Raw genomic sequence first — 21,573 nt, 5'->3', positions numbered from 1 at the left:
AGAACCGGACTGATCGGACCGGACTGACTATATATACCTTTTTTATTTCTTCAAAAAAATTAGTAAAATGTAAATTAAATTCTAAGTAAACTTCATTGACATATATTCATTAACAAAAATTAGTAAAACATGAACTAAACCCTAAATGACCGGTTTCATTTGACCAGACCGGAAGATCTGGTTCGGTTCCCGACCTTAGAACCAGCTGGGAACTGGGGACCGGATCGGTAATTGATCACCCTAATTACAATTAATGCATTTTCAAGAACCAAAACTATGATCAGGTCCATATCCATCATATCTATCGGGTCAACCCGACCGGCCCATGACCCGGCTTAAACCCTTCAACGAAAACCGCTTGCCCCGCCGTCCGTCCTCTAAACCCCTCTCTCTCTCTCTCTCTGCAATTTCCTCCAGGCCAGCGTGACGTCAGCAATGGCAGAAGAAGAAGCGAAGTCCGGAGCTGAACACTCGAGAGGCAAGAAGAAGAGGAGACCCATCAAGCAGCACGCAGAAGATGGTCCATCGAGGCCTAGCAAGTCGCGCCGCGTTGATGATTCCGCGGATGAAGAAGGACAAGAAGCCAGCAGTAATCCGATGGTGCAGAAGGATGGTCCCTGGCGGAACCTGCAGCTGATTCTCTCGTTGCAGGACAAGGACATCGACGTCGGAAAGTTAGTCTCTCTTTTATGTCTCCCTAAAGCGAGAGTTGTGACTTCGCTTGTCGTTGTTGTTCTGCTATTAGTATGATGAAGAAGAGCGGAGACAATGTGCTTTGCTATGAACTTAGTCGCGGCGATGCTTTATTTACGACGGGGACTCTAATGATCGGAATGTTTATTGTCGATGACATCGAGGATTTCCACCTTTTCACTCATTATTATTGTTTTAAAGTTACAATTTCATAGGTTAATTTATTCAATCTTTCTTCACAAGTACTTCTCACGCTTTGGTGTTCAAAAGAAATCACTTCAGACAGTGAGCACGGACCGGGTGAATTAGGTTTCAAGATATGTTTTGGCCCAGCCACAACAGGTCAGTTCCGTTCAAGCTCATTTGGACTCCTCTTGCTTTGAAGATTGTCACGTATCTCTCCTATTTTGTTCTATTCTTGGTCTCTTTTGTTCACTAATAGAAAAGGGAGATTATGACTAAATTCTGACACATGATACTTCTCTCCTTTCAAACCAAATTGACATAATTCTCGATGAATCGAAAAGCCGTAAATTATATTTTGAAAGACCGAGAAACTTCTAGAGACGTTAGATTTTGACAGAATAGGTATCGTTAAAGATCTCTTGATAAGTACTTGTCCAACTATAATATTAGGACGTATTTTCAAGCTGGTGAGATCACGGATCAAATTCAATTTTGGGTAAAAACTAAAGCAAGGTACTTGCAACATCAGTATTATTCGAGCATGGCGGTGACTCAAAATGTGCTTATAAGACCGTTAGCAATAACATCTCTAATAATAGCTACAAAATGGCAATTGTCGCCATGAATTATATAGTTTGCTGTAGTAGGTCATGTATATTCATTATATGCACAACAGATGATTTTATCTATACCAACATGCCTAGTTTTATGTTAAAGTTCATTCTTACTAATCATGACCACTAGTAATCGCAATCTCACTCTCGATCTCAAGAAAGGAAAAGAAAATACGAAGTACTAGTCATAAAAGGGAGCACATAAAGTGAAAAATGGAGAGTTTTGCTTTTTAAATTGTTCGAGGTAAACATTTATTTTCTATAAAGTTTCTATTCCCAGCAACAACTTGCCTGCTACAATGAAATTATGTAGCTCGTTTGTCATTGTTTAGCATAGTGATCTTCAAACCATAGATGTTGAATTGGGTCGAAAGAGCTAGCAGGCGTTCACTATATCCAATAATTTCGCAAAGCCGTCTAAAGAACGTGGCGTTATGCTTACCATTGAGGTCGCATTGTGTGCGATTGCCACCTCAACCCCAAGAGGAAGGAAACGAAAATGAACGTCACTAGTTACAAACAAAAAAGTGTGAATCAAAAATCGATAGCTTTGTTATTTGAATTGCTCAAGATAGCTTCTTCATGTGTTTTCTATCCCCTGCAATAACCTCCTGGGCCTCCAAAGCTAATGATGTAGCTATTTCTAAAAATCGTATGATGGTGAATCATCAAACCATAAACATTGGATCTATCCACCCACGCCAACGTCTTATCTGGAGGAGGTAAAGATTTGCCATCCGATCGAATCCAGTGAAGCCATTTAAAGATTGTGGCATGCTTGAGATTACCATCGGGCCTGTGACCACTTCCCATCGGTGGACAAACTCCATCGCTTCCGGATACACCAACCCCTCCCCAAGCTGTGTGTAGTGAGCCATTGCGCAAATATAAGAATAGTTCCTTTGGCCAGTAGCCTATTTTAATCGCTCGAGAGGTCAAAATCAACCACCAATTCCCAGTATTTCGATCCTGATTGAAAATAAATATTGATAATAAGTGCTAATGATGTAAAAAATGCAGAAATTATTAACACTAGTTTATTTCAATAGACGATGTGATATCGCACCATGCTTGGCATTAGGGACAGTGATAATGTATATAACATGGATGCAATGATTGATTATATGCTTATATGGATAACTTTCAGAATGGTAGAAAGATAGCGCAAATTCTAACTATAAGAACAAAAGTATTAGTCTCTAATGTATTTTAGCAAAAACCATCATATTAAGCACCTTGAAATGATCAAACATACCTGTTCAATGTGGATTACAAGCACAGATTGAGGTCCACCATAAGTAGAAGTAGGATATATTGGATAACCGGGGCTTATTTTCCTATCCACTTGGACGAAACCCGGACATAATGCATTGTAGCACCCGTTGCGATGGCCATCACCTTATGAGGATAATGCTTTAGTCAATAGGATTCAAATCATCTCCAACTTCTAGTTTGGATCATTTAAAAAGTGGTTCGATTAGAATTAACAAATATCTTCATAGCTCACCCGTCCAATATGTGAACAACCGAGGAAGATTATCACCATATAACCGCGGAGAAACCTAGGAAATTAAGAGATTTTTCTCTTACATGATTTTTCCATATGTTGAACTTCTTGTATATAAAATAAATAAAAACTATGACATTGACTTACTTTAAAAATCACTTACCATCCAACCAGCTGCAATCATGCTAATATGATCCGGGGGACCAGTTTCAATCCACACATTATGTGTACTAAATTGATCATGAGCAACAGTTAGATTGTAGACCGTCGTACCTCCACCTCCTCCGTATTTGATATTTTCAGTCATGTAGTCTGTTATAGAAACCACCTGCAAATGATATCTTGTAATTTAGACTTCTAGGAAGTGAAAGAAAACTAAGGATCCGTTTGTTTGAACGAAAACTACCTTTGGAAAAATGTTTTAAGACTTTTTAGTATTTAGATGACGGAAAACTAATTGATGTGTGGAAAACATTTTCCTTGAACTGAAAACAAGTTTAGATTGTGGGAAAACAATTTTCTCTTATAACAAGAAGGAAATTACTTTTCCTAAACCACCAAACTAATGAAAACAAACCATTTTTCATGAATAATTTCAATAGAAATTATTTTCCTTTATAATGAAGATTTTTGTTTATAATGAAGCTTTCGGTAAAACAAACACACCCTAAATAATCTCTTAATCACCTATGCCTACCGGTCTTATTTCAATAGATGCATAAATTTTCTTTTTATACACAAATCATGGAAAGAACAGATTTTGAGATCGTCATAACTAGACATTTGACATGTGGTCTCATGAAATTCATATATACATAACTTCATTAAAAGATTCAAAAAAATAAAGTCACCGGTGATATGGTATGTGTGTAGATATGCATGTGAGCATGGGAGAGAGGGATTGTACATGTTGATTTGAATTAAGAGTAGTTTGCCTCGCAGCCGTGACCGACGGTATCTTGGGCATGGATCTTGCCCTCATCAAATCTTCTTTTGTTACTCGACGAATGGGTACTGTTCCGACAGGGCAAGGTTCTCCCAACCCAAATCTTACTGATTTTGCATTTGGAAAAGTTCTGCGCAAGTGAGTGACATGTAGATTCGGTTCTGTCTACAAGAAGAAAAAGCTGATTATAGAAGTATCAAGTGGACCATTTCATGTAAATGATACGATATCGGTCCGCATATTTATCAGTTGATTTTGGAGAAAATGATGAATTTTTACCTGAACCTTATGATTTTTCAGTAAAGGATGATCGAGTGCCGGTTGTTTGTTTATATCGACACAATCAATTGTGTCTCCCTCTTTAGTCTTGATAAAATCAAACACCGTTAGTTGTTCGTCGAGCAGCAATCGTACTTCAATAATTAACCGAGTAAATTGCAATATCACCATGAAATTTAAATGAGAGTATTGCAGAAAAAAGAATTTGAACAAAAATTACCGTAAAGGTCATGATGGATGGCTTGTTCGTGGTTCTAACCTGGCTTTCCAAGTCTAAACCATCCTCTTCGGAAATATAGGCCATCTCACACAGAGAAAGACCGAAGACTAGGAGCAGCAACGGCGTGTGTTCCACATTCAGTTTCATGGTGACAAAAAGAAGCATAAAAGTGAGGCCTTCTAGTGTTTAGCTGCGCTTGGGTATATATTGCTGAGCATGTTCGTACAATGGTAAGGAGGTCGTATATTTTACTGCGGGATCATAAGTTTGAACGATGCAATTAGTTTTGAAAGATGGTAAAAGATAAATGTTTTTAATTCCAAACAAGGTAAAAGACAAAATGTTTGAGAAACTGAAGAGTGTCATTGAGTAACCCCAGCTTCGCTGTTGAATTGCATGTTTGCCACTTGTTTCATTCTGTCATGGTCATATCATGCATAATTGTTACCATAGCCAACGTTATTCTGGACCGGCGATTCATACATAAATGTTTTTTATTCCAAACATGGTAAAAGATAAATGATATTGATTCCAAACATGGTAAAAGTCAAATGTTTGAGAGATGAAAACTGTTATTGAATAACGCATGTTAGCCATTGTTCCAAAAAATAATGCATGTTTGCCACTTGTCTCATTCTTTCATGGTCATATCAGGCATAATTATTGCCATAGCCAATGTTATTATGACCGATTCATACATATGAACTTCAAAACGACAAGTTTATTTGTTTAAAGAGAGGCAGTTGAGGTATGACCCGAAATAGAGCATCGATATGCTAAAACTTTTCCTTAAAATAATGCATGGTTACCATTTAAAAAAAAAAAAAGAAGAGTGAGTGCATGTTAGCCATCTTGCTTTCAAACTCCTTCAATGTTCATCACATGCATAACTACTTTTGGGGCCATCAAATGAGTCGATTAGGTCGGGTTGAACCGAATATTGTTTGACCTAAATTGACTCATTCAACCCGCCTTGACCCATATATTTGCAATACAAATTTCAAACCCGACCCATATTACTAGAATACTACCTACCTATTTAACTCACTTTAAGCTCTTCATGCGTATATATTACTCAGATAAAAATTTTGTATCATATTTAGAAAGTAAATTAATACACTAAAAAAGTTAATAAATAAAGTAAAAAACGTAAAAATTAAAGTAAAATAGTGCCATATATCATTATATTTATGAAATATTATATTCTACACTTTACGGGATATTATATTCTGCTCATGTTGATTAAGCACTTCCAAACAAGGAAAGATATCGACAAAATATTATATCTTATAATTTTAGCACTTACAGAGTAAACTAGTGTCGGATGTCATTGTAAGTAGGGGTGTGAAAAATGGACCGCCCAACCCAAAAATTGCTCGGTTTAGACCGAACCAGCCAGTTGGTCCGGTTCCTGGTTCCAAGGGGGAATCGAACCAACCGCACCGAACCAACTATACATACCTTTTTTCATTTTTTTATTTCTTCAAAAAAATTAATAAAATATGAACTAAACCTTAAGTGAATTTCATTGACGTAGCTTCATTGACAAAAATTAGTAAAATGTAAACTAAATTGTAAGTGAACTTTATTGATATAAATTTATTGATAAAAATTAATAAAATGTGAACTAAACCTAAGTGACCGGTTCTATTTGATCGGACGAGAACCGACCTAGGACCAATCGGTCCGGTCCCCAGTTCCCGGTTCCTGGTTTCACCTTAAAATTGGATCGGGGAACCGGGAACTGATCACCCTAATTGTAAGGCATTTTCAAGAACCCAAAATATGATCAGGTCCATGTCCATCATATCTATCGGGTCGACCCGACCGGCCCATGACCCGGCTTAAACCCTTCAGCGAAAACCGCTTGCTCCTCCGTCCGTCCTCTAAACGCCTCTCTCTCTCTCTCTCTCTCTCTGCACAATTTCCTCCAGGCCAGCGTGACGTCAGCAATGGCGGAAGAAGAAGCGAAGTCCGGAGCTGAACACTCGAGAGGCAAGAAGAAGAGGAGACCCATCAAGCAGCACGCAGAAGATGGTCCATCGAGGCTTAGCAAGTCGCGCCGCGTTGATGATTCCGCCGATGAAGAAGGACAAGAAGCCAGCAGTAATCCGATGGTGCAGAAGGATGGTCCCTGGCGGAACCTGCAGCTGATTCTCTCCTTGCAGGACAAGGACATCGACGTCGGAAAGTTAGTCTCTCTTTTATGTCTCCCTAAAGCGAGAGTTGTGACTTCGCTTGTCGTTGTTGTTCTGCTATTAGTATGATGAAGAAGAGCGGAGACAATGTGCTTTGCTATGAACTTAGTCGCGGCGATGCTTTATTTACGACGGGGACTCTAATGATCGGAATGTTTATTATCGATGACATCGAGGATTTCCCAGAATTTGTTTTGTGCATTGAACTTAATCTGGAGATCAATCTGATGCCTTTTTCAATTTTGAAGATTTAGAACAGGCGCTGAGAAAAGGAAACAGTAAGAAAGGAATAACTATCTCGCACTGAGTCTTGTAAACAAAATTGGAACATGTAAAAATTGTTGAATTTTTACGAACTCTAGGAATTATCTGAATAATCGAAACAGCCGTTGAATATTTTTAGCTTGATCATAAATCTTAAATGCAGGAAGGTGGAGATTGCTCTGGATTATGTCAGAACGAGAAGCGAAGAAGAAGAGTGTAATGGGCCCGAACAAGATTGTGATACGGTGAAACTGTCCCGTGTGATAGTCTTCCTTAGCGAATGGATTCAGTCATTGTTGATTTCATCGGGAAAGAAAGTCAAATTTGATGGAGAACGGCATGATGTAGTTAAGGCGTGTTTAGACGCGAGATGCTGGGAGATTTTCAAGTTCTGCCTGGAGAAGTCATCGAGATTGCAGATTCCTCTAACTTTTTCCCAAAAGCTTTTGCAACCTATCCAGTTTATTGCAAGTCATGTGCTATTCAGGCTCAATGATTCACCCATGCATGCAGAGGAGTCCTTCCTTACAGAAGGGTTTGAATTGTTTAATCTTATGGTTGATTGCGTTTCTTTGTTATATGCTTCCCACAATGTCGCGTCAAATGAAAGCTTGGAGCAATGGATTTCAACTGTCCATGCGGTGATTGAGCTCGTCAACAGTATTTTTATACAGAATCTTGACAGCAGCAAAGCAGGTGTTTTGGTTCTGCAGTTCTCCTGCTTTGTACTTGATCCATTTGCCAAATTTTTGAGGATTCACCCAACTCGGAAAAGTGGTTTTAGTGAATTTGTACATAAACTTCTTGAGCCACTATTGCAATTGTTCGGTCATCTAAGTGGCAACAGAAATAATCCTGGTCTCACTAGCAACCTTTTGACGTCAGTTGATGAAGTCTTGTCGAATGGGGTGTTCCATCCAATTCATGTTGAGGGCTTCTTGACTTTGCATAGCTCTGACAAGTATCTCACTGCCAATGAAGGAAAGTCAAAAGACTCAAAGATCATCATCATGAGTTACCACAGACATTTATTTGAGGAACTGCAAGAAATTATGACTGCAAAGAAGGTGTTGGCGTTGAAAGGTGTTAGTAAACTGTTTCATTTGCTTGTTAAGCAAGTAAGAAAACTTAGGGGAGCTTCCGTGCCAATAGAAGGGAGTAGTGCACCATCAGCCGGTGAAGGTTCAAAACAACCAGAACACGGTTTATTTGGTCACAGATCTAAAATGCTATCCGTGGCTAGTGATATAAATTCTGAGAGAGATTATAGCTTGGTTAATCTGAGCCCAGAAGCACGCAAATCGCTGTTTGATTTTTTTGTGCAGATTATGGAGCCTCTATTGGTCAAGCTTAATAGCTATCTTCTGGAGAAAATGGAAGTGGAAGACTTGATGAATGTTCAATACATACTCGGTTCTGTAAATTGGATACTTCACGGCATTATCGACGAAAAGGTCTATGTTAAGACCGAGGACATCTCTGGAGGAGCTTTTTTGGGTTTTCTTAAGGAAGTTTACCGTACAATAATCTCACTATCAGCTAACTTTAACGTATTTTGGCAGTCCAAGCACCACACAGATATCGGAATGCACAAGGTACTATTTTCTTCTGTGGTCAAGGAGCTGGTTGCTGCTATTGGTTGTCTTCTAGACATAGAATACGAGGTTATTGGGGAAGACCTAGAAAGTTTGTGGCATTTGTTGCTTGTCCACTTGGCTACGGGGCTTTCTGTAAATGATTCATCTGATGGGAACTCATTAAAAGGCAAGATACTTGACCTGGGATGCCAGCTTGTCAGTCTCTTCAGTGAACTTCGCCAGGTTTGTAAATCATAATAATCAAAGGCTTCAAACATCTGCTTAATTTCTGCATCAATCTTGTTCATATGAACCTGTGCTCAACTGTCCAGAAAAGTGCTTGTTTTGTGTCTAATTGTTGTTTGGATCTCTTCAATCTTGGGCTTGTTGTTCTTTATTTGATATCCTTTTGTGTGATGCAGGTGAGCAATGTCATTTTTTCTCTTAGTAAAGCTGCGAGACTCTTAGCAAATTGGGAAGTTAATGGTGTGATCGATCCTAAAATGTTTATTGGTACTCATGCCTCATATGAGGCATATGTTAAATCAGTGGGAATGTTACTGTGCTCTCAAGAATTTAAGGTGGCTGTTCATAAAGCTATTTCATCCATACCAGAGGGGCAAGCAAGTGGATGCATTGAGCAGTTGGCAGAAGATATATCAGAATCTCTGATATGGATGAAACATTGTTGCTCCAAGAATGTTGGAGCAGGATCTGGCTGCGGGAATTTACGAAGATGTGCTATAATTAGCTTCAACCTGCACTGTGAATTGTTGGGCAAAGGTTTGTCTGAGATATACAGTTGTTTACTAGATTCCATCCCTGTGACCACCAGCAACAGTGTGGCTATTGGATCTTCTATAAACAACTTGATGGCAGTAATACGTCCTAGCTTGAGTAGTTTGGTTGAACCACAGTTGGGAAGCTTAAGTGAGTTCCTTTTGTCATTATCAGGAAGTATTTTTGATAAGAAATTGATTAATAAAATTATGTCAGTGAAGTTTGGCTTGTCCAGCCATTGGGCTTTTGTGTTCTTCTTTCGATTGTACTTGTCATGTCGAAGCCTAAACAGACAAGCAATAAGCCTTATGCCCCCAAATTCTTCAATAAAAATGTCAGCTTTTATGGGCGATTCATTTACGTCATGTTCTGGAAAAGATTGGACTGAGAGGGATGATTTGCCAGATGATGGCTATTTTTCATGGGTTGTCAAACCTTCAGCTTCTGTTCTGACTGTTATTCAATCTGTATCCGATATCTATCTTCAAAATAGTGTTGGAGATTGCTGTTGTCTGATTTACATATTGTATGCCACTGCACTTCAGAGACTGGCTGATTTGAACAGGCAGATAAAATCTGCCGGGTATGTTCTACAGAGCAAGAAGGAAATGCTGCGTAACATTTCCCTTGACGGTGCTGACCATTCAACTCTGTGCGGAAAATGTCAAAAGTGGGAAGAGAATGTTGTAAACTTGAGACAAGAAGCACAAGGGCTTGCTGATTTCGTAATGAGATACCTGACTTCTCTGGTGAATGATCCATCATCCTCCATTTATTCTGAGGCAAGCACGAATACATGCGCCCAGTCTCCGCATGTAAGTTATCAGTGGGATTTTAGTCTAGGGTCTATAAATGAAAAAACATTGCTCACTGCAATTTGGTGGATCATATGCCAGAGCATAGATATTTGGTGTACTCATGCTTCTAAAAAGAATTTGAAGATGTTCCTCTACTTTTTGATCCACTCTTCTCTTCCTGCTACAACTGAAAGTCCTTTCAAGCACAAAACTCCCAGTGAGATGCTCTACAAGTCGGTGCACCAAATCTCATATGAAGTTCTACACAACTCTACTTTTCATGAGCATAGAGTAAGCAATTGCCCATGGTCTTCCTATGAAATAATTACTCATTTTATGTTCATTTGCAAAAGCATGTTGAAGAGAGGATTTTCTCCTTGTGTTTTCATGTATCTTTGTCTGCCGAGATGTCTTTTTCTTTACTTTTTACACTCCTTTACTTATCCTTACTTTGTGTCGGTATCAATAATTGTTGAGTTTAATCGTCTTTTGCATTAGTTTGTCCATAGGCACTTGGCATCAAGGCTTTGTCGTGTGATGGAGAAGTTAGCAGGGTCATTATTTCGCAGTGCTTCATCTGGGAAAGTTGATCTACGCTCATCACCTAATTGGTCTCATTGTCTAGTCAAACTTCAGAAGTCAATATCGGTCGATTCAGGCAGCAAAAGCCACACCAATGATTCAAAGCGGACTGCTCCCTCATTCAATAATGAGCCTATTGATGATTGCACTGAAATAAGAACATCTCAAAGCACAAGTTTTGCTGCTTGCATGGATTTGCTTGATCTTTTTAGTTGGATGCCAAAAGACTACTTAAGTTCGAGATCATTCAAGCGCTATGCAACTCACATTATTAACGTTGAAAGGTAAATTTGGTTTCTGTCAATCTATCAGTTGTTCAGCACAACTTCTAGCTGAGATTCGTTGTTGGTTTAACAAATTTTAACACTGACGATGGATGTCAAGAGTTCTGAAACTTTTGAGGCAATCCCTCCATACAGTATGTGAGAACTTCAATGGAAAACTGAGTGCCTGAGAAGATTTTGGATGATTGATATCTTCCTCTGTTCCTTTCTCTTTCTGTCGGTTTTTTGATTTATATCGTAGTTTTTTTTGGCCTATATTAGTTGCTCAATACAATTCTCAAATGATGAGTCATTTGTTGTTCTTCGTCTTCTTTTGAAATGGCATTCATACAAGTTCTGATCGAGTTCTTTTAATAATCACAAGTTTTGAGAGCAGAAGCCCTGAAACATATACATGGGTCCACTTAAACCTGTGTACGCATATCTGTTTTAGAATAATGAAATGGTAGTTGTTGGCCAAAAGAATAAAAGCTAAAAGAATTGGCATTCACAACACATCAGACACAATTGCAGCTATAATCCTCTTGGTTTCACTTGTCGCCCGTTTTCTCCTCTGCCAAAATGTCTCTCTTTGAACATTCATGACCTGAGTCAGACATTTATGTGATGGGAGAAAGTGCATCTGGGGAAATCCGTTGTTTAGGCCTATAATGCTATGTTTCTTATTGAAAAGTGTCCCTGATGCGACATGTTTTGTAGGACAGTGTTATCTCGAAACAATTCATAAGCTTTGGGAGTTAAGTTAGACAAAAGCTGGACTGAGCTTACGTGATAAATTTCCCCCTTTCATAAGTCTTCCTCTTAGCTTTTCTTTGAGGATTAATTGGTTCCTTTCTTTCTCAGACTTGCAGCTAGCAGCTTACCGGACTTTCAGGGTGCCTCATTCTCATCTAAGCATAATAAGCACTTCAAGTTGTTCTTATATTGTCGAAGGGCTTTAAAACATTTAGTTGAAGCATCTTTCTGCGATAATATAGAAATAACTGAGCATCCGCTGTGTGCCCTTATGTCTGAAGGATTATTTTCTCTTGTATGGCTTTTCAAGTCTGTAATTGCTGTGAGCGGGCTTCAAGATGAATGGGGAGAATATAATTCTGGCAAAGTGAATCTGCCTTTAATGGAACACACAGCATATATGTTCCTAATGTTTAGCAAGTATTACTTTTGTCGAACACTTCCCCTGATTGTAAAGTATAAGTGGCGCTGTAAAGAGCAAGAAGGTTCTGACATTGGCCCGGGGGAGACAAATTTAGTCGAACCAGGTTCATGTTGGGATTCTTCTGAACATTCTGAAGCTTGGAAAAGCATCTGCCTTGTTGCACAGAGTATGAAAGAAGAGACACAAAGCTTATTTTGTTCTCTAGAAGACTCTTTTCATGATATAAAAGCAAATGTTGGTCAGAACTCCTCAGATATGACTAAATTATCTACTATTATATCTTGCCTGGGTGGTTTCTTTTGGGGCTTAGCATCCGCTGTTGACCACATTGATGCAAAAGATCAGATTCACAAGGTTATATCATCTTATCGGAAGCATGAACCTCTTTGCAAGCTCAGCCTCTTTATTGACATATTTACAGATGTAGTTAGTATCTTTCTGCGGATCATGCTTGGTCAGAATGATCAGCAGCTGGGATCTTTAGGTCATGAGCAAAGTAGTAAAAAGTCGAACTACAGCCAGGACATATTGGGAACTGATGGTTCGTCACATAGTGACTCTACACCTGTCCCTAATATATCCAGCCGCAGTAAGCAGAAGGACGTTGTGACAGCCTTCTTAGAGTCATCTGGCTTTACTAGTCAGTCAGTGGTTACTGATGTTGGCCCTCAGTTGTCACATGTGGAAGGTGATGATTGTGCTGCAAGCATTTCAAATGAAGTTAATTTGCTTGACCTGCAATATTTAAATAAGCCTTTCTTACAGCAGTTGCTTAAAGGTGATAATCCTGAAGCAGCATTTCTGCTCAGGCACTTATTTATTGGTTATTCAGCCATTCTAAAGCTGAATTTGAAAGACCGGACTCTTCTCTTATCAACAACTTTGGTGCAAACTTTTACGGCAATGGCACAGTTCCTGATCTTGGAGCTGGTTAATGGTGGTGAGCTGCCAAAGCCATCATCATTTGTTTGCTTAGATGGTGTTCTGAAGTATCTGGAAGAATTAGGGAGTCATTTCTCCTACACTAATCCCACATTATCCAGAAATATGTATGCCAGACTGATAGAATTGCAGTTGGGGGCTCTAGGTAAATGCATCGTGTTGCAAGGGAAAAGATATACTCTAATGACTCATGAGACTGAGTCAAGCACCAAGACACTTCCTGGTCATGCGAGACTAAATGGATCAAAAGATTTTCCTCTGGAGTGTTGCCTGGATGACATCAAAGCAAGGTTGAAAACGTCATTTACCATTTATATTAAGAAGGCTGCAGAGTTGCATCTCTTATCCGCTGTCCAAGCAATAGAGAGAGCATTAGTTGGAGTGCAGGAATGCTGCACGGCTAAGTATGACATTACTTTTGGAAGGGCAGGAGGGACTGTCTCGCCTGTTGTTGCAGCTGGCATTGACTTGTTGGATATGCTCCTAGAAAATGTTTCAGGTAATGATGTGTACATATGTTTAAGGTGTGGTTGAGGGGAGGAAGTTATGTATCCTCGGGCACTTAAAACTTGTTTTCAATGAGTAACAAATATGGGAATAAGCTCTCCTGAATTGTTGCTTAACTAATATTCACTTTCTGTTGATAGACCAAGTATTAGATTTTATTCTCTCTTTGCCTTTGTTTATTGAGTAAAGAAAAAATTTGATGATCCATGGTTGTTTTACAAAATATTTTGTATAAAATGGAAAGAAAATCTTTCAGGAATTAATGGGAGTGAATAATATTATATCAATGTCATAATCTGATTCCCGGGTGATTCTAAATAATTATTGTTTTCCTTTCTCTTTTCCGTTTCAATAATCTATGATGGCTAGAAACTAGAGGTGTCAAAATGGGTCTTAAACCGTATATGACCCATTTAAAAATAAATGGGTCATATATGGGTCATTTTAATTTTAAAGAGTCAACCTTAAATGGGTTTTAAATTTTAAAGCTTAAAGATAAATGGGTCTAAATGGGTTGAGTTTGGAACCCATGTCCAACCCATCTACTAAACCCATCCAGTCATCGACACACTCTCTCCCTCTTTACAAAAATGTTTAAAAAAAATCGAAATTTAATTATTTTTTTTTCTCTTTTTCTTTTATTTTTATTTTTCTTTCTTCTTCTTTCTTTTTTTTTTTTTATTTCGGCCGGTGGTCACGACCTCGCCTCGGATCTGGCGAGGTGGAGCCTCGCCCGAGGCCGGCGAGCTCGACCTCGCCCGAGGCCGGCGAGGTCGAGCTTCGCGGCCTCGGTCGAGGCTCGACTCGCCGTATCCCCGGAGGTCGAGCTCGCCTCGAGGCCGAGGCCGGCGAGCTCGAGTCTCGCCAGATCGGCGAGGCTGGAGCCTCGCCAGATAGGCGACGGCCACGGCGGCCGCGATCGGCCAAAAATAAAGGAAAAAGAAAAAGAAAAAAATAATTAAAAATTCGATTTAAAAAAAAAAAATATTAATTTTTTTTTATTTTCTTGGATAATGACTTTATGGAAAATATTTTCTAGAAATGTCGCATTTTTCGTAAAACAAACAGAACCTCAATTTTAAAAAAAAAATTATAAAAATTTTTCACTAGCTTTGTATTGCATAAAATGTTTTAGTAGTATAATTTTAAAAAAATAAGAAACAAGTATTCCTAGATTAGGTTAAATGAATAAATTCCTAGATTAGTGTTTCAATAATCTATGATGGCTAGAAACACACAGATTGAATGAGCAGCGGTCCAATTATCTATACTTTCCAGTATATGTCCAGAAGTGTCATTTAAACAAAAACGGAAAAATTAGCCATGTCTCCCTGTACTTATACATCTGTATGAGGTGGCAATAGTGTATTTTCACATTTAGATTAATGTAAGCCTCAACCCTTGAATTCCTTCTGTAGGTCGGAAACGTTTGAGTGTGTTCAGGAGACACATCCAGAGCTTTATGGCTGGTTTGTTCAATATAATTCTGCATGTGCAAAGTCCACTAATTTTCTATGAGAGTTCACCTGGCAACGGCTTTGGTGATCCGGACCCAGGATCAGTCACTCTTATGTGCATTGAGGTACTGATTAGGGTTTCGGGAAGACGTGCTCTCTTTCAAATGGATCCTTGGCATGTTGCCCAGATGTTACGTATTCCTGCAGCGCTATTCCAGGTCTTTTGTCAGTTTCAACTGAAAGATCCGATTTCTTTGGGCTCTTTATTTTTGTCGGAGAATCTTGACATTGATCGGCCGTTTTCAGTGAAGCTATATGCCTCTTGTTGTCGATTGCTGTGTACTGTTCTTAAGCATCACAAAAGGTATGTTATGCTTCACAAATTCTTCAGTCATGTTCTCAGTAAAAAGTTGGTCAAGAAACTTATTAGTTAATTTAGGTGGCAAAATAGTCAGTGTTATCCATTGGGATAAATATGAGGGGGAGTTGGAGGCGTCCTCCATAGAGGTGTTTTGTGGAGTGAGGGACGAGAAACAAGAACTAGAGAAAGGTTGTTTTTCAAAATAATGTCACGTGGTTACTTCAATTCTTCTTCAACAGCAGTGCACCTCTTCTCACTTCTGTAAACTCTCTCTCTCTCTCTCTCTCTCTCTCTCTCTCACGTGCGCTCGCACCCACACACACAGAGACAAAAGCATGCATACAGAGAGATTATATGCTGACACTGCAATCAAGTTTTTGGAGATATTGTTGTCATCTTTCATCGCCCTTTCTTCACCATCGAAGTGTTTCTTTGCTGAAAACGTACTCTATGGTTGTGTATTTTCCAGTGAATGCGAAAGATACATAGCTTTGCTTCAAGATTCCACTTCTGTTCTTCTCAATTGTTTGGAGACTGTAAACATGGACCTGGTGGTCAGCCGAGGTTATCTTTCATGGGATGTACATGAAGGGGTCAAATGTGCATGTTCCCTACGAAGGATTTATGAAGAGGTGACTTTGTAGTAAAACTGTTTTCTTTGTGTGGTATTGATACACTGCAATTCCTTAGTTGTGCTTTATGTTCATGGAATGCATTTTCTTGTGCGCAAGTTGCTTTGTGGTATAATGCTGGTAATGAGCACGTGGGGATGCTGACCAACTTGGCTGAGAGTTCTTTACTACATTTTGTGAGGCTTGATATTTTTCAATTATGGCAAATGTCATCATTGAAGTATTTGTTGCATTATTCTTTTTTTTTTTTTGTGCTCGATCACTCATAATCTCATTAACATGTTCCCTCCACTCTTTTAAGTTCCTCTAACTATATACTTATTGATTTCCTATCGAAAATAAGAAGGTTAGGTTTTTTGTTGGGGAACTTTTTTTTCCTCGTTGTGTGTTAAATTGCTCATAATCGCATTGATGAGTTCCTCTTCATTTTACCTCTATGTGACGATTTTTTCAAGCAGAGGGGTTCATTTGAACCAATTGCAATGACCTCATGGACCTTAGTGCTGGGGAGAGATTTATAATGTTTCTGTCAAGTTTTCATGCATTAACATTGAAGGAGCTAGTTTCTTGAAATTGGGTATCTGACCAACAAAATGCTGGGAAATTCACAAAACTATTTGACTTTAGGATCCAAATTTGGTCTAGTCGTAGGAGGATGAGAGGTAGTTGGAGAATTATGTTTTTCCTAGCAATAAGCTAATAAGCCAGTGCAAGAAAAGAATGCTTTCGTCAATTGACCCATCATCGGATTGCTTTATTTTACATTTGTCTGTATCCAAGCCTCAAAACAGATGGGGAGTGTTTAGTTGGCACTTAACAGAAGATATTGGAATCTCACTTTTTAACTGTTTGTCCTAAAATGATGATTGATATATGCCTTGGAAGTATCAATGTCCAAACCATGATTTTCATGAATATGGTACCGTCTTCTGTTTAGTTTTCTTATGTTTTGGTGTTTTCATCCTTTTACAGTTAAGGCAGCAGAAAGATGTATATGGGCATCATTGTTTTAAGTTCTTGTCCAGTTACATATATACATGTTCGGAATGCGGTCCTCTTAAGGCTGGATTCATAAGGTACCTTCCTTTGTTGTTTCGCTTTAAGTTAGATAAAGCGAGCCTAGTTACTATTGGTACGTGTTTTGATACTAACAAAATGGTTGTACTTTTTTTACTATATCACAGAGAAATAGATGAAGCTTTGAGACCCGGGGTGTATGCTTTAATTGATGCTTGCTCAGCAGATGATCTTCAATATCTTCATACGGTATTTGGAGGTATGCTTTTATAAGCTGACCTCGCCATAAACTATTTTCAATGGACAACATTTTCTTTTTCAAGTTTCATATGTTGCAATTTCCTTCTATATGCAGAGGGTCCTTGCAGAAACACTTTGGCGTCTCTGCAGCATGACTATAAAGTGTACTTTCAGTACGCAGGAAAAGTTTGATGTGAGTGTACTCCCTTTGGATCTGTCCATTCAGATTAGATCATCTTTTTCGGTTTTTATACGATGAAGACATTTTGGTGGGTATTGTTGCTGCTGCCTTTGACGGGGGACATAAATTCTGCAAAATATGATCCTTTTTATGAGGACTACGAAGTGCTGTGAAGACAGGAATGATTACAGTTATTCGCTTCGCTTTGTTGCAACATGTTAATCACATCACTGGAGGATCATCGATTCATCATATGCTTGAAGACAAATGTTGTTGCGTATCGGAAGAGCTATTGAATGGGAAAGACGACCTTTTCTCATTCTTACTTGAAGTTCATAGGGGGAAGAAAGACAATTTGACACCCAGGCGTGAACCAGTTTTATCAGGAGATTGGATTATAGGCAAGTAGGTGATTCATGTAGATTCGATTCTTATTGAGTTTTAGGTTCATAGTGGAGTCAAATTAGCTAATGGTTGTACCATGCAATTTTGAGTATTCTCCAATCTAGTGTAAATGGCCTCACTAAGATTGTAACATTTGTAATTTGTTTCTGTTAATTTTTTTCCCATTTTTTCGAAATAGAAGTTGTACACTCGTACAGAAGCAATGATAACGAGTATGATTCAATTTGCTTATTCATGCTTTTCATCTTTCTTCTAGTTGAGATAATGTCCGGTCTCGCTTGGGATTAACCCACCATACTCTTTATCTTTATATATTTCTCGACACGCAAGTAAGGAGGATCCTCCTCTGATCGTAACAACTCGCCGGCATCGGAGTGTAACATGCGACCTCATTTTGACTAAAATCATAAGATACAGGGAAGCAAAAACGAGAGGCTCTAGTTATAAGCCGCGTTGCATCATAGTTTCTCCATACCGACTGTTTGCATTTCGCAGCGACTTATCAGATGGTTCGGTAGTCGCGACTCATCTTTATATATGGCTAATTCAGACTTAGAGCCTCTCGTTTAATATATATCTTCTATGGTATGTACCTAAGCTCTTGTGTTGGGCATGTTGGTCGGAAAATCCTGAGTGGACCTGGGCAAGAGCGTTTTAGCCCAACAATCTACTCATCGGTCTCATCCCAGAATCTGCACTAGGCCTTGAAAGTCTTCTTCTTTCAGCATTCTGCAATAGACAACACAGGCATACGCATCGTGTATTTTGAAATTTGGAGGCTGAGTGACAAATGATGCACATATTCAGCAGCACACGCATTACTCATTAGCTTCTCGCTTGAAGGATTAATGTTATCTTCAGGTTAGACCTGATCATTTAAGGGTCAACCCGAAGGATGAAATGGGCGGATTTAGGCAAGCAATAGACCCTTTCGGCTCGGGACATGCCCGGTCGAGTTTGTACATTAATTCGGCATTTCGGTGATCATGGGAGGGATCGAACAAGAACTTTTTTGGGCCTGGTATTAGGCCTAGCGGCCTTGTTGATGGTCTCTAGTCTAGTTTAGATGCTCGGCTTAAAAGGGGAAAGACAACCTCCGTGCCCAATTTTCCAAAAAGGTGAAAAAGGCATAACTCTTCTTGAATTCGTGATCTAGAGTGGACCCAGGATTCGGTTGTGGATTGAATCATGAAGACCCATCGCAAGAAGACTCTTCCTTGTAATTGGCTTGCGGAGCCTCCGCAGGCTCTTTTAGATTTATTATGCTCATATGTTAGCACAAACTTTGCTCTAGTTCTAATGACAGAAGCAAGTACAACATATCAGGCTAGAATCTTCATCACATTACTAGCCAATAAAATTTGTCGCTAAAACCTACGAGTCACAATTGTGGATCTTTAAGTTTCACCTTTCATACCACGAATGAGGACTTTTGATGGACACTTTGATGTCACTTATAAATATCTTTAATTAATAGCTTTTTTTTTTATTGTTCATGATTTTCCTTATGACAAAAATCATAAAGAAAAAGAGGAGTGCTAAAAAGAGATTTGTTTTGCATTTGCACTTACATGTATCACATCTACTGTTTCCCTATTTAGTAAGGTGGTTGGATGTAACATATATCCTTGCCAAAGTACCATATCAAGCAAAACCTCATCTTGCATTCATATCTCCACCGTCCCTTTTCTCCAGGATTCTGAGCAAATCCAGTGACAATTATAGCTTACCAAACATTACAGTGAGATTACTACATGCGAGAGAGAGAGACAGAGAGAGACAGAGAGAGAGAGAATTGCATTTATGCCATTGCCCAAATTTTAGATTGAAGACCCACCTGATATGAACTCTGCAGGGAATTTTGAAATTTGAAGGAGGAAAGTTCTTCCATGGCCAGACATCATCCTATGCCCATGTCATGCCTTTATTGCATTACCACAAAAGTAATTCCCACTTAATAAAGAAAATTGTTTACACCTGCTGAAATTGAGTTCCAACTGGCAGTGTCTTCAACATGTCACCTTCATCTCTTCCTAGCAATATAAATGAAGGCACGCCCCAAAATTCCACCTCTTTAATTGTGGGTGGTTGGGCAATTTTGAAGACCACATGAGGGGCACTACAGTGATATGGGTTTGAATGTGAATTGGTTGATTTGGTCGTACAATAAGGTGGAAATTTCAGAAATTTATATTGATCAAAATGTTCACGAGGCCTTGTGGAAACCCAAGGGCTGATTGTCAGTGAGAGTCTGCAAATTGAGAGCCAACTTGTCTGGCCAAAAGCAAACAAAAACTTATAGGACCAACTTGCAAGACATTGCTTGAAGAAACTGCAAAGGCTTAGCCAGGACTATGTTTGCATTATATAAAAGGAGCAATTGCTTTTCCTAAAAAAAATTCCCAATTTCATGTCCATTTTTCCTTTCTTTTTTCTTCCATTTTGCCACCGATATGATAATCACTTGATGGTCAATTTTAGAAAAAAGGACGATACAAGTATCATAATTTTCATATGATGCTTATTTAAGCATCGTAATTTTTTCTATCGATCACTTGAGTGCATCGTTTTTTTTTTAAAATTATGACATTCAAGTAATCGATTAAAAAGTTACGGCATTTAAGTGAATAATTTTGAAAAGTCATTACACTCAAGTGAGCATCACATGAAAATTATGACACATGAAAATTAGTATTCTTTTTCTTTGGCCAAAAAAAGATTTAACTCTTTGCTCTATCTTTAATTTCTCTCGCACTAATAACACCGAAATAATCAATTTATCCTCGGTTGAATTTACGATGTAATAACTTTTTTTCGCAAAAAATAATTACATACGAGTCTCTTTTCTCTCCCCTCTCTCATACATAATCTATTGGCCCACACACACTTTGTGTGTTGGCTCTTGTAATTGTCATTACTTGGCACTAATGACAAATCCCTGACTTTGCCTCGGCCCCATGTGTTGTGTATAGTGGAGCCTAGATTACGCGATATACTGCCTTTTGATTATTATTATTATTATTATTATGATAGGTAGACCATAGGAACTTATTATATAATAAGCCTACCTACATATAATTATTGAGCTATAACAAGCTGTGCATTAGGTTTGTCCTTTGTGCAGATAATAATTGTTAAATTATCGTGTCAGGAACATTGTAGAACTTACAGTCTGATTGAGTAGCTGCAGCCAAAGCTCAGATTTTTCAGACCTTATAATTAACCAACCGGAAATTAGATAAGACGAGGTAAATTAAAAAAATAATTTAGAAAAATCACTTTTTTGGGTGTTGAATATCATTAATTGGAAGCACCAAAAAAAGGTAGAATTTACAAGACCCAGCTTTTTTATCAATTGCAAGAATCCTGTGACAGCATTTAAAAGGTGAGGCCACCGTGGATTGGTGTACAATTTATTACTCTCTAAGTAAACCAAAACATTTTTATTTTGCTTTTCAAATTAAATATCTTATTGCCATTGCAAAAAAACGACTTCATTTCCAAATTATTTCGGTTATTGAATAATTATTAGCAAAGACGCAAACTCTACGAGCAATTTCAGAAAGACTAAAAGGGCTATAGTGTATGCATAATGCGAAAGAAAGAAGGAAGAAAAAACAATATTTTCAAGCCTTGGATAGTTCACAATCAAGGACTATGAGGGAATATGTTATATAAATAGTGCAAATATTCTTTTCATTGGATCAGAGAAGAATAACATTGAAAAATTCAAACAATTAATTTA

General features: G+C 38.5%; 1 protein-coding gene across 1 annotated transcript; it reads left to right on the top strand.

Moving 5' to 3' along the window:
* Positions 1-382: 382 nt before the first annotated feature.
* LOC115671146 (uncharacterized) lies at positions 383-18,059 on the top strand. The gene is made up of 10 exons (XM_056306118.1): positions 383-674; positions 7,071-8,727; positions 8,907-10,352; positions 10,560-10,927; positions 11,771-13,527; positions 14,954-15,356; positions 15,823-15,985; positions 16,958-17,061; positions 17,170-17,261; positions 17,358-18,059. Exons 1-10 carry the CDS (start codon positions 436-438, stop codon positions 17,432-17,434), a joined length of 6,306 nt encoding a protein of 2,101 aa, XP_056162093.1. The 5' UTR covers positions 383-435; the 3' UTR covers positions 17,435-18,059.
* The last annotated feature ends 3,514 nt before the right edge of the window (positions 18,060-21,573 follow it).

The sequence above is a fragment of the Syzygium oleosum genome, unplaced genomic scaffold (assembly GCF_021117445.2).
Source record: "Syzygium oleosum isolate NSW1041296 unplaced genomic scaffold, Sole_v2.1 Sole_v2.41, whole genome shotgun sequence".
NCBI lineage: Eukaryota > Viridiplantae > Streptophyta > Magnoliopsida > Myrtales > Myrtaceae > Syzygium > Syzygium oleosum.
This window is presented reverse-complemented; position numbering and strand designations above follow the sequence as displayed.

Bases quoted from the DNA above. Each gene is read 5' to 3' on its own strand.
- LOC115671146 (XM_056306118.1), top strand. From the start codon at position 436: ATGGCAGAAGAAGAAGCGAAGTCCGGAGCTGAACACTCGAGAGGCAAG. The intron at 13,528-14,953 runs GTAATGATGTGT...TTCCTTCTGTAG, and splicing joins GCTCCTAGAAAATGTTTCAG to GTCGGAAACGTTTGAGTGTG. The intron at 15,357-15,822 runs GTATGTTATGCT...TGTATTTTCCAG, and splicing joins GTTCTTAAGCATCACAAAAG to TGAATGCGAAAGATACATAG.